This window comes from Cucurbita pepo, chromosome 4 (assembly GCF_057944985.1).
Source record: "Cucurbita pepo subsp. pepo isolate OVF chromosome 4, ASM5794498v1, whole genome shotgun sequence".
Classification (NCBI taxonomy): Eukaryota; Viridiplantae; Streptophyta; class Magnoliopsida; order Cucurbitales; family Cucurbitaceae; genus Cucurbita; species Cucurbita pepo.
The window spans coordinates 12,152,456-12,166,366 of NC_141801.1; the positions used below are offsets into that span (position 1 = coordinate 12,152,456).

The 13,911-nt window shown below is 34.7% G+C and overlaps 2 protein-coding genes and 1 long non-coding RNA gene across 3 annotated transcripts; 2 read left to right on the forward strand and 1 right to left on the reverse strand.

The window, feature by feature from the left end:
* Positions 1-246: 246 nt before the first annotated feature.
* On the forward strand, positions 247-3,619 carry PAP28 (purple acid phosphatase 28). Its single transcript, XM_023676131.2, has 4 exons — positions 247-526; positions 642-789; positions 2,265-2,689; positions 2,913-3,619. Exons 1-4 carry the CDS (start codon positions 341-343, stop codon positions 3,378-3,380), a joined length of 1,227 nt encoding a protein of 408 aa, XP_023531899.2. The 5' UTR covers positions 247-340; the 3' UTR covers positions 3,381-3,619.
* Positions 3,620-6,699: 3,080 nt separating this feature from the next.
* On the reverse strand, positions 6,700-10,141 carry LOC111792341 (uncharacterized). The gene is made up of 2 exons (XR_002814779.2): positions 10,007-10,141; positions 6,700-6,903 (listed from the first exon to the last, which is right to left on the reverse strand). It is a non-coding gene; the product is annotated as an uncharacterized LOC111792341 (long non-coding RNA).
* Positions 7,904-12,431, forward strand: LOC111792340 (protein SMAX1-LIKE 4). The gene is made up of 3 exons (XM_023673736.2): positions 7,904-9,607; positions 10,060-10,270; positions 10,728-12,431. The coding sequence occupies exons 1-3, from the start codon at positions 8,271-8,273 to the stop codon at positions 12,246-12,248; spliced, it is 3,069 nt and encodes a 1,022-aa protein (XP_023529504.2). The 5' UTR covers positions 7,904-8,270; the 3' UTR covers positions 12,249-12,431.
* Positions 12,432-13,911: the final 1,480 nt, after the last annotated feature.

Here is a 13,911-nt window from a genome sequence, read left to right on the forward strand (position 1 = left end):
CATGGGAGTATGGAGTCTACTTTTTAAAAATTCCAATTTTGTTTTGGAAAAATTGGAGGCCCACTAGCCTAGTGATTAGTTGTCTTTGGGCCTTTTCTGTTTTTAAATGGACGGGCCCACTTAATCAGGCCCACGTAGAACTTTTTGTAGGTGGGTTGGGCCTAATGGGCCTCAGTCTCTCAACAAATCCCAAACTATTATCCATTTGTATAAATAATTATCCTTCTTCCTGTCTCTTTCGGAATAACATTGAATCTTCAAAAGGAACGAAACAGTTCAGTTGATCGAAAACCTATGAATCAGTTTGAACTTCGAAATTCTCTGCTTCCACTGGAATCGAATGGAATTTTTGGCGGAGAAATGGAAGGTTTCGATTCTCTATCTTGGATTTATCTATTCGATTATCTTTCTCCTTCATTCTCTCGTTTTCCAGAAGTTACTTCTAGGATATGAACCTGTTCGCATCAAGAGGAACTCGGATCTTCCTCTCCGATTCCGTTCCGATGGAACCTTCAAGATTCTCCAGGTTTGCATTCTGTTTTACTTTTGATTTGAAGTTCAAGGTTATTGTGATGGGGATTTTTTTTTTTTTTTTTTTTTTTTTTAATAAAATGGAGCTGATATTTTTGTTTGGTTGTAAGGTGGCTGATATGCATTTTGCGAATGGAGTTAATTCGCGGTGTCGGGATGTGATGGATTCGGAGTTCAAATACTGTTCGGATCTTAATACGACGCGGTTTTTCAAGAGGATGGTTGATGCTGAAAAGCCTGATTTCATTGCATTTACAGGTTATTTTCTTAACCCTGCTGTTGTATTCACGCTTTGATCGTTTTGTTCTTTCATTTTCTGTGTTTTGAAGTTCTCTTAGTGTCATCTCACTGGATTTGGTATAGACAGTATAGTCTGTGTTTTCTGATTCTTGTCATTCATTGTATTCGACCCCATTTGAATGTCTTTAAAATTCTCTTAACTGTGGATAGTTTAACTTCACATTGAAGAACCGCACAAAACAACTATTGGAATCTATGTTGGCCATCCATATTTCTTTTGTTACTAAATGCTATTGTTTATGCAAACTGATGATGCCTTTATCTTTCTTGTTGATCGGTATGCATAGTTGTCATTTGAGATTTGATCTTCTTGTCTAGGGAATAGAATAGGATGAAAAAGAGTTGGATCAGCATTTTGTTGGAAAGAAAAAGTTTTTACTTTGAATGGGTAAGAGTCGATTCATTAAATAAAAGGGTGAATATAAACTGAGGAGGGCACACACAAGGAATATTTTCTGTAAAAAAAAAAAAAAAAATGAAGCTATGTAGCTTCAGCTACGGTGAGAGGTATTGCTTTCCTGATTTATAGCAGATTTTTTTAAAATCAAAATTTGGAGAAAAGGAATAGTTGGAGGGTTAATTTTAGTAAAACTTTGCGACAAGTCTTGATAACTTTGTAAACGGATGATATGGCATTGGGCGTCAAACTTGAGCTAGAAATTCAAGAGGTTTAAGGTCTAAATAATTGTATTAGGTATGCCAAAGACTTCATAAAATACTTCTAAGGTATATTATCTATGATGTTCCAAATCTTTATTCCTGGCCATAATCCAGCCTTTCAATCACATAGGAGTATATTTCATCAATTGTCAAACCTTACTATACTGATATTACCTGCAAGCTCTAGTTAATTTACTGTGAAGGAGTAATAACAGGGCTGTAGGACACAGAGCATAGTAATTAGACTTGAAAAGGGGATTTTAATCTTTAAGATACTTTGGAGGAAAAGGGGATTTTAATCTTTAAGATACTTTGGAGGTAGGCTGGTGGTCCCAGAATCAGGTTGCCTGCCCGAAGAAATGACGTCGTCTTAATTAATCATATAAGATGATAACCTATCCTTGGTGTAAGAAAATTTTCTTGCCTGTTCTGTTTTTAAGTATTGTTTGCTGGTCTCCACATGAAGGAGAACTCTAGTAATTAGACCGACCAGAATGCAATAGTACATCTCTAATATAATAATACATTTTGTTCATGGGATGTTATTGTTTCTTGTTTAGCACTTTGCTGAACATATGTTTTAACCCTTTTCATTTTAGCCGAACCAATAATTTAGAGGTAGTTTGATCCAAATTTCTTGAAGAAATTCCCCTTTTTGTTCCTTGTGTAACTCTAACGTTTAGCTTCTTACTCTTTTCGGTTATAATTGTATAGAACTTTTGAGTTTGTATTGCTATTGTGTGAAACTAATCTGAACTTAGTTTCCTGATCAGGTGACAACATATTTGGGCCAAGTACTTCTGATGCTGCCGAATCTTTGTTTAGAGTTTTTGGTCCTGTTATTGAATATCAAATTCCATGGGCGGCTATTCTGGGAAACCATGATCAAGAGTCTACAATGACTCGAGAAGAGTTAATGTCCTTCATTTCCCTCATGGATTATTCAGTATCACAGACCAACCCACAACTCAGCCACTTTCCTTCAACTGGAAATCAGATTTTACAAAACATCGATGGTTTTGGGAATTATGATATCAATGTATATGGTGCTCCAGGTTCTTATTTGGCGAATTCCAGCGTCCTCAATCTTTACTTTCTGGACAGTGGAGATAGAGCTATAGTGCAAGGAGCCCGAACATATGGATGGATCAAGGAATCGCAGCTTCAGTGGCTCAGAGACGTTTCTCAAAGATTTCAGGTATAATAGCATATGGTTAGGTTTTCTTATCTGAAAAGGTCACCTGTGTAGTGCCTTTTTTTTATTATTATTTATGATTATCAAAATGTGTCTTGTTTTATTTATTTATTTCTCTCTCGGAAGCTAGAAAATAAATGTTGGTTCTGGTATTTATTGCAATTCCCAGATGGGATATTTCCTAGATTTAGATTTCATTAACATGTTGCAGGTCACACACTAACAGGGCACAAATCGGGACCTTTTTCCCTCAACGGATGCTTCTTCCCATGGGAAGCCTCCAGCCCTGACGTTTTTTCACATACCAATCCCAGAAGTTCGGGATCTTTATTATAAAAAGATCGTTGGCCAATTTCAGGAGGGTGTGGCATGTTCTTCAGTGAACTCGGGAGTTTTACAGAACTTAGTCGCCATGGGAGATGTGAAAGCTGTGTTCATGGGTCATGACCATTCCAATGATTTCTGCGGGAATCTTGATGGAATATGGTTTTGTTATGGTGGAGGATTTGGATATCATGGATACGGAAGGCCCGGGTGGTCGAGGAGAGGTCGGGTGATCGTCGCAGAACTTGCTAAGGGCAAGAGGAGTTGGATGGGAGTTGAGAGGATCAGGACATGGAAGCGACTAGACGACGAAAAGCTGACCAAGATCGATGAACAAATTCTGTGGGAACGTGAACAATCAGCTCAATAACTGTGCTTCTTGTTTGCAATACTCTGCATTCCAACCCAACCATGTTTGTATCATACATTTGTGTCACTATGAACAGGAGGATCTTTGTACACTCTAGAATGCTTGGTTATTGTATTTGTCAAGAGGATAGTAAGTTTAAGGCATTATGTTTCGTTACTTGGAACGATTAAAGCTCGGTTGAGATTCAACCCTTGCTTTTTTCTAATATGTTATTGAAAAAATTTGAACTTTTGATCTCTTGACACATGCTTTAATCCGTCAAACTATGCAGAGACTGGTACAAATAATCGGATCGGAAATTACTTTTTCAAAATTTACATACGATTTGACTATAAATTGAAAAGTGAAAAAAGAGGATGAAAAGCACATAAAGGGTAACTAAAGTGGTGTGAAAAAACGTGCTAATATATTCAAAGCACAGATGTATAAGGCGATTGAAAGTTGAAGTTAAAATTGTTTTTATTCAACGGTCGTATCCTTATGAAGTTCCACAGCAAATTTATTTTAAAATTGTTTTAAAATAAGTTACATTTTTTAAGAAGAAAAAGAGCCTTGATGTTAGAAAAAGAAAAGCATTTAAAATAAAAAAGAAATTAAAAATAAAAATAAAGGGGCTCCCAAAAGAGGAATAGAGGACAGAACATAATGATGAAAACGATCATTCAGTAGCTAACCCCTAAAATTCCCATGCAATAGCTGCAAAGAATTTGAAACTGATGAAAGCTGCCTTCAAGAATTTTTATTTATTTTATTTTATTTATAAATTTAATAAAATTTTCATTAAAATAATGAAATATTCAGAATCTTTAGTGATCAAAAGTGATGGGTTTTGCAGTGGACATTGCGAATCCAAAGGTTACTTCAAAAGGTGAGCCCAGAGAGATCCATAGAGGCTGCTGGATCGACCTTTTTATGTGCCTGTTTTTTTTATAAATATATATATATATTATATAAATTCTAAATATAAATCTTTTTTGTATTTTTTTTTTTAAAAATTAGTGCCATTACTTTAATAAAGCTTAATTTCTATGATTTGAATATTCTTCCTCACTTATTTTCATAACTGTAATTTTAATGTGAAAAAGATTTTGCTGTCATCAAATTTATATGGTAGTTTCAAATAATCTCTTGTTTTTGTAGATTCCAAATTTCATTTTGACACCCATAATATATGTTTTTTTCTTTTAGAATTAAAATATTCCAAATAGTTTCAAATGTTCAAATATCTCTTACTCTCACTAAATTACATGAACTTAATATAAAGGTTTGAAAGCAACAGAACTAAATGCAAATGTAAGAAATAAAATGACATCTTAACATATATGATTATCTTAATTAATACTAAAACTTCTTACAAACAAATATTTTTGGAGAATGAAGTTATTAGCTTAGTTAGGCTATCTCCAATAACATGAAGTACTAAATGATCTCTAATGTTTAGGGTAGTTTTTAATTTGGTCTTAATCTTTTGAAATGTTCAAAGCACGTACTCTCTCATAAAGAAATGACCTTTAAAGAGTACATAAAGAAATGACCTTTAATGTATATAGAAGTACTATATCAAAATATCCAAATATATTAACAAAAAGAATGGTTGGACATAAAGCCTCAATAAGTGGCCTTTTAGGCAGAGAATCGAGTTTTAGGGCTCAATCCTAGAGGGGTGGTGAAAACTAACCATCTAGTGTATAGCAAAGGTAGAGAGAATTTTGAGTAGAGCAATAATGAAGAGATGAGATCAATAATTCAATGATCAATTAGCTTTTTATTAGAACATAGTAAAGGGTTTGATGAAATAATAAAAAAATTTAAAAGACTAAGTTCTATAAATTAATAAAATGCATATGTTGATTAAATGATAGGAAGGGTAAAAAAAGTGACATTTTAGAAAATTATTATTATGATGATTATTATGATGTTGTTGAAATATAAGGTAGTGACATATAGTGAGTATATATGCATACTTTAAATCTTTTATAAGACATAAATGATGAAAAGCATTGAATAACTTTTGTTTCTTCAAAAAAGAAAAACATTCAAACTTTTGTGTTCAAGTTGACAGTCAAATCTTAGTAAAAAAGAATATATATATATATATCCTTTCTTTCAGCATTAAATGCTATTCTCAAGAATTTGTTGCTTAGTAATTTACTATTCAAGTTTATGCTTTGACGTATCAAACTATACTTAAAGATAATTAAAAAAAAAATCTAACTTTTCAATATTTATAAAGATTTATTCGTCAAATTTATCATTCTTAATATAAAAAAATCAAAAAAATCAAAAAAATCAAAAAAAAAAAAAAAAAAAAAGGAAAAGAAATGAGGAGAAACTGGGCATTGGGATGTGAAATCCAAGAATTGGAGGCTATGGGAGAAGTTGCTATGGATTTTTCCAAATGAATAACTTTTGATTAATGTTGACAATCTGTAGTGTTAAATGCAGACCAAATCATTAAGATTTTCAGAAAGAAATGGAAATTGAACAATCTTAGACTCCATCATCTGCCATTGGATCATAAAATTATAAAGGGAAATTGATACTTTTCTTGTAGGCAGAGCAAATCAATTAATAATAACAAGTTTTTCTAAATTTTCAGCATAATGTTCCAATGATTTTCAACAAACAACTTTTGTATCCTTTTCTTTCTTTCTTTCTTTCTTTCTTAAAACCCTAATAGATCATGTTTCAATGATTTCTAAAATTCCAGTCATTCAAACACACTCCTCTTTTTTTGGACCATTACGCAATAAAAACTTGAATACCAGCTATAGTAAGGGTAAACACAAATCCACTTTTAAAAAAGTGGAAACATTTCAAAATGTAAGTTGACAAGAAAAAAAAAGGGGGGGGGGGGGGGGGGGGGGGGGGGGGGATTCTACAACGAATATTGACGTTGTTGAAGGATCCAAAGTGTATGGATAAAGTGAAAATTATGAATGGGAAAGCTAAGGTTTTGCATGGGGATTAATGTGGGAAGAGATTTTATGAGTTTGACTATGAAAATGAGAGCTTGAATATGGAGGCAGATTAAAGTGTGGTCAGAAGGATGTGTATTAGCGTCTTGGAGACCCATATTTGGAACGCCATCGCCTTCACTTTTGACTCTAAAAGCGGCCTTCTGGCCTCTGGGTTTTGTTCTTCTTTGCTTATAATTTTCAAAAACTAAGTGTTGAGAATGTTTGAATCTTGTCTGAGTGGAAATGAGTTGGTGCTCTTTATTTTTTGTTCTTTTCTTTGAGATCCTAATAGTTTCTGTCTTCGTTCTCTTTTTTGTATCCTACGTGTTTTTTCAACAACTAAATATAATAGAGTCAAATAGTGGTTTCATGCACTCATACATATCAAAGAAAAAATGGCAATGTTTGAAATAAGTTGAAAGTCTAACCTTGATCCTCCAAGTTGTATGGTAAGCAATGAAAAGTGCTGAGGTCTCTTTGGTTTTTATTTCATCTTTGACGGGTTGTCTCATCTAAAGTGGATGAAGTCTTTCCATATGCGTAGTGTAGTGAGGTGGAGAGGCCTGTTACCACAAACAAATATTAAAAAGAAAAGTTGATATATAGCTATGAAGTTGTTTGAGGAAAAACATATCCAAACAATGTAAAGCAGCATAAACAGTAAATTCAAGAGAGAGAGAGAGAGAGAGAGAGAGAGAGAGAGAGAGAGGTGTGGAATAAAAGGGTTTGTTCACTACTCTACCAGAATATTTGGTAAGACGCAAAATCCTTTTAATTGTTCTTTCTCGACAACATTCCAACATTCTGCATCTTTTATTACATATAAAGAACACACTGATAATTAAACATTGAATGAACGAAAGTGAAAAAGTGAAAGAAAAAAAAGAAAAAAGAAATGCAAAAATATCCCATCACATTCCCCTCTTCCTTCCTTTAAGCCTTTAGTCGTACCTCTTTTGAATTCCTGCTCTCCTCCCTTCCTCTTTCCTTCCTTCTTTCAAAGGCTGATGTGTAAAATTCAAACGCTCATTTTTCTCTCTCCCCCAATAAAGCTCCTACCAATGTGAATCCCATCTCCATGGACCCCTCCCTTCTCATCAAATATTCATTCATTTTAAACAAAAGAACTTGCACCATATCATAAAGGGATTCATCACTAATCACATACAATCATCACGTTTTGATTCCTCTGACATAATAATGCAAATATTATATTTTTTTATCTATTGATTGATTCTAACTTTTCCTTTTAATTAATTCCATCATTCATCTTTACACGTTTGTTTTCTTCCATTTAATTCGTACCTGAATTATCTATGTTTTTGATGGTTGGGGGTTGTTCTTTTCGTTTAAAACAAAAGATGTTAGGATTAACTGTTAAATTTTTGTCGTTAGTAAATCATGTTTCAATAAGGTGGGGGTTGGTTGTGAAAATCAAAAGTTACTTGGAAAAGTGGGGAAAATAACAGGAGAAATAGAGGAGAATGGTAAGTTAAAAGAAATCAATGAGGTTGAAGAGATGACACATGGAAAGACAGCCTAAAAGGGGGAGAAGCCAAAATAGAAGAATTGCTTACCAAAACAAAACAGGAGAGAAGTTAGTATAAAAAGAATGGCATTTGGTTCAGTCTCGTCTTTCTAAACCATAACTCAACTCAGCCTTCAACATCTTCTCTCTCCACATCCTAATAACTCACTCTCAACTCAACATCAACTCCAGGTACTGGATGGTCCATTTATCCGCTGCTTCATTTCCAAGTACTTTCAGTGAGAAGACTCCCAGCTTTAAGAAAGCCTCTGCAAATTGAGAGAGTTCACTGAACTAAAGAAAGATAAAGGAAGAAAGGAACTCATTTTTCTTTTCTTAGCTTACGGCCAAGAGTTCTTTGACAAGGGTAACACTTGGTGGGGGTGGGATTTCGAGTCAGTGATGCGATCAGGAGGTTGTGCTGCAAATCAGACCTTCACACCAGAGGCTGCTTCAGTGCTGAAGCAATCTCTGAGCTTGGCGAGAAGGAGAGGCCATGCTCAGCTTACTCCTCTCCATGTGGCTGTTACTTTATTCAGCTCAAGGAGTAGTAGCCTCTTAAGGCAAGCATGTCTAAAGTCTCAGCCAAATCAAACTTCTCATCCTCTCCACTGCAGAGCTCTTGAGCTTTGTTTCAATGTGGCTCTCAATAGACTCCCAACTACACCAGGTCCACTTTTTCATGGCCAACCTTCTCTATCAAATGCACTTATTGCAGCGCTCAAAAGAGCTCAAGCAAACCAGAGAAGGGGATGTCTAGAGCAGCAGCAGCAGCAGCAGCAACAACAACATCAACCAGTTTTAGCCATTAAGGTAGAATTGGAGCAGCTTATAATCTCCATTTTGGATGACCCAAGTGTCAGTAGGGTTATGAGAGAGGCCGGGTTTTCCAGTACTCTTGTTAAGAGTAACTTAGAGGATTCCTCAGTTTCCTCTGTTTTTCACTGTTATGGTAGCTCTGGTGGCATCTTCTCTTCGCCCTCTTCACCTTCTCGCAATGATCAACATTCTGATCAAAGAGATAACATGATTTTTAATCCAGGGGATTTTTGGCAGACCAATTTCTTGACTCGCTCTTCTGAGCAAAACCCACTTTCTTTCTCCCCACAAAAGAGAGTATCCAGCACTAACGCAATTGCTGAATCTGCTTCTTCTTTAAAGCTAGATATCAAGTTGGTGTTTGACGCAATGCTTGGGAGAAAAAGAAAGAACACTATCATCATTGGTGATTCTATCACAATAATTGAAGGTGTAATTTCAGAGCTTATGGGGAGAGTAGCAAAAGGAGAGGTTCCTAATGAACTAAAATCAACCAAATTTATTGATTTTTTGCTGTCCCCTGATTCGTTGAGCTCCATGAAAAGAGAAGACATTGAAATGAAGGTGACAGAGTTGAGAAGGAACATTGATTCCCTAGCATCAAGAGGGTGGGGAGCCATAATATATACAGGAGATTTGAAATGGATGGTTGAAACAGATGTTATAGAAATAGATGAAAGTAGTTTCTCCAACAAAGAACCTTCTGATTACAGCCAAATTGATCACGTAATTGAAGAAATTGCTAGGTTAATATCTTTCCATGGAATTTCTCGCACAAAGTTGTGGCTAGTGGGTACAGCAAGTTATCAGACTTACATGAGATGTCAAATGAGACAGCCAACTCTCGAGACTCGGTGGGATCTCCAAGCTGTTCCTGTTCCCTCGGATGGAGCACTAGGCTTAAGCCTCCACAGTTTCAGGTATGTATTTCTCTCTCATTCATGAAGATTCTCTTTTGGATTTTCTGAAGTTTTTGTTTGGGAACAATTCGTTTGTTACGATATCATAACGGATAAATCTTTGTTTGGATCACATGTAGTGATGTCCTCTGAGGTTGACAATAGGTCGACATTGGAATATCTTTTACATTATCGCCATGCCTTCGACTCCCCCTCACATGTGAATAATCAGGAAACGGGTGAAAACCCTTCTAAATAGACTAACTTTCCACAAGTCATGTGTTCCATTAAGTATATTAGTTCAGAGTTTATACTAAATCAATAGGCAGAGTAAGATAATAAATCAATAGGCAGAGTAAGATAGTAAATCTTTACTTGTGTGCAAACATATTTCAAACGAATAATTCCGTAAAGCCATACCTACTTGCAGCACAAAGATAGCTCATGACTCAATGATCTTGCTTGTTTTGCAGTCTTCATGGCTCGAGGATGCCTTTCTCCCAGAACCCATCACAAGTATGGGAAACAAAGCCATTCAGTATTGCTAAAGAGGGCCAAGACAAACTCACTTGCTGCGACTGCTCTTCCAATCCTGATAAGGAAGCTCAGCAATTAAAATCAAGCCATCAGAAAGAGTTACCTTCCTGGCTGCAGCCCTTCAGCACCCAAATATCCCACCTTAAGGTACAAATATATAACCAATCTCTTCCATGAAGAACTTGACTCATAGATGAAATGTCATGTGGAGAGTATTGAGTTGGTTCAATCAATTCATCTCACTAATGTTGATTGATTTAGTTTTGGTTTATACAAATGTTTTATGTTGGTTTAATCATTCTTTTGGGTAGTGGATTTCACTTGGCTCAACTTTGATATTTAAGGAATTCGATATTCAAACAAGAACCCTCTCACTTAACCCCACCAAGAACATGGGATCCAGGCCTTTTTTTTTGTATCCATTTTCTCAAAATTGTATGAGAACTCGTTCAACTTAGTTCCATGTAGAATTTTATTCAAGAAGTTCAAACATTGTGCTCAATTTTCATTTGCAACTTGGGTTTCAGTTTCTTTGATCTTAACCAAATACTACTCAAAAGATTGGTCTTAACATCTCAACATGTTTACTTTTTTGTGTCCTCAGAGTCAGGAGAAATCCACATTGCACAGCAATGAAAGTTCCAGTGGAAGTAACTTCCTTAGTTCTTGGCCACATCCATTTTCGACCAGGAACAGCATCTTCCAAGATTCAAATACAATCTGCTTCACTGAACCAGCAGTGAAAGCGTCAAGAAGTTCAAATCAGATGCTTCGGTTTAGGCGGCAACAATCCTGCATAACTGAGTTCAATTTCGACAGTGAAAAGCATAAATTTCAGGATGCAACACCAAGTTTGGATTGTCTCAAGAACATGGAAGAAGATAACAAGGAAGTAAACATTTCTCTCTCTCTAGGTGACTCACTGTTCAAAGATCCAAAGAAATTGGCAACTACGAAGAAGAGTGAAGGAATGACACAAAGAGATCATCTGTGCAAATCATTGCAAGAGAACGTACCATGGCAATCAGAAATCATTCCTTCACTAGCTGAAGCGCTGACTAGTTTCAAATCAACAAATAAAGAAATCTCTTGGATAATGATAGAAGGAGATGACCAGATTGGCAAAAGAAGGTTAGCTCGAGCAATTGCGGAATCAATTTTCGGCTCTACTGAACTACTCTGCAAGCTAAATGCGAGAGGTAACAATGAGGCAACTCCACCTTCTCAAGTCCTCGAAAATATCATGAAAACACAAGAAAAACTAGTAGTATTAGTTGAAGACATCGATCAGGCAGATACTCAATTCATGAAGTTCCTAGCAGATGGATTCCATGATGGAAAGTTCGGAGAAATAGATGAAAAGGATGAAACTACTCGCCAAATCCTATTCATTTTGACCAGAGGTGAAGGAAAAGATAAGGATACAGATTCCATAATCCCAATGGCACTGAATATCGCCATTAACTCTGGTTTTGGAGCGCTTAGTTTAGACCAAAAGCGAAGAGCCGAATGGGAATCCCCAAACAACACAAAGCATCAAAGAATAATCAAAGAAGAGGAAGAAGACACAAACCTTACCATCGAAACAGCAAAAATCAACGGAAGCTTATCGAGGCAATCAAGCTCGAACAAACTCGACCTAAACCTCGAAGCCGATGAAGACGAAGAACCAGAAGAAAAAACAGAGGACAGCATACTTCTCGCTGCCGATCCAGAATCCGCATCATACAACCTCCAAATCGAGAAGAAATTTCTCCAGTCAATTCAGAACCGCTTTATTTTCAACCAAACCTCGTCATCAAGAAGAGAGCAGAGAGAATCATTCAAGTCCAAGATCATCCGATCATTCGAAGGGATCTTCGGATCGCAAACACAGGCGAATTTCAGCGTGGAAGAGAGAGTACTGGAAGCAATTTCATCAAGGTCCGATTCTTTCGTGAACAGCGTGTTTGAAAAATGGTTGACGGAGATTTTCGAAAAGAGCTTGCGAGGCGTGGGATTTGGCGGGCAAGAAGGCGCCGACGTGAGGCTGAGTTTGGGCGGGAAGGAAGATGAAGGCGCCATTGAAAATGGGTTCATGGGCTCATCTCTGCCCCAAATCATAAGGCTTTCTTTCATGGATTGAATCGCATTTGGGCTTCTTCTTCTTCTTCTTCTTTAACTGATCCATTTAAACCCAAAATGTTTTCTGTAATTCTCCTTTTCTTTTTCCTTTAATTTTATTAATGTTTTTTTTTTTTCCTCTCACCATGGGTAATCCTTGAGAAAGAAATTCCTTCTATGAGTTTTTATATTTTAAATATTTTAAGGAATTTTTTTTAGATATTATTGAAATATCATTCGTACAAGTACGATGATTTTGGCCCAAATATAATATTGTAAAATTAAGTAAAATAGTTATTTTTAATTATTTTAAATATTTATTAATTATCTAATCTTTTTATTTAGACGTGGTTTTCATTGATTCATGTATTTTTCTAACATATATTCATATAAGACGATAATTTTGGCTCAAATATAATATTGTAAACTTAAGTAAAAATAATTATTTTCAATTATTTTAAATATTTATTAATTATCTAATCTATTTAAAAATGTGGTTTCGATTCATTCGTGTATTTTTCTAATATATATATATATATATATATATATATATATATATATATATTTTGTAACTTAACAAAAAAAAAAAAAAAGAAATAAAGGTTTACAGAGAAAGAATCTGACTTGGTTTGCTTTTTAGTGCACGTGAAGTGATGGGCATTTTTTTGTATTTTATTATTGTTAGCATAACATTTCCCCATATATTCACCTGCTTTTTTTTAATATAAAGTACGTATTTATTTTAGCCTATAGTGTAATATTCATTTTTATTAAATTATTACACCTAATTTCTTGACTTAAATTTTGTTGGTAGGTGTCTGTATAATGTTTTGGACGTATATTTAATATTCATGACTGATGGATGTGCACCCATGTGAAATTTTGTACAATTTTATTAATTATTATTAATATTCATAAATTTGTAGATTAGGTAATTCACTAAAATAACCATGAATAATATAAAAGGGTTGTGGAACAATTCCAATTATTCACCCTTTAATAGTAATTTTAAAATTATTTAAAATATTACAAAAAAAATTAAAAATGTTAACTAAAGAGATATTTTTATATCTCGTATCTCTCTTGTGATTTTATATTTAATAATTTATTTTCTCATTTTTTAAAAAAGCAGTAAAGTCCAAACAATTAATAATCCCCAACATAATAATAAATTGTCGTTTTTTCCTAAATGGCAAATGACCTGGCGGACGCTCTGATCCTGAGTCACAGGTGGCTTTTAGGAAACCTGAATAATAATAATTATTTATTATTTTTTGATGAAATGAAAATAGCAGAAAGAAGGGGAAAAATGGGTCATTTTCCAACAGATCGCTGAGTTGGTCATGGCTATAAAATCCTAGAGGGTTACGCTTCTTTATTTTTATAGTAATGCGTGACGTGGATTTTCCCGCGCCTACGTGGAAATTCCCTTCCGACAACGACGCCACGTAATGAATCTGTTTCAATTTGGTTTTTTCTTTCGTTTTTTACTTTTAGAAAGTTACCTTTTTGCTCTTACTTTTGTTTTATTATTCTGATTTTTTACTGTATTCCGTTTTTTAGCGTTAAATTCTACTTTTCAAATTTGGGATTTCCATTATCTTAGTTGCTTTCACGTGATTTTTTTAATTATAATTTTGTTTTTCAATTTTTATCATTTAACTTAAAAAAAATACTCATATTAG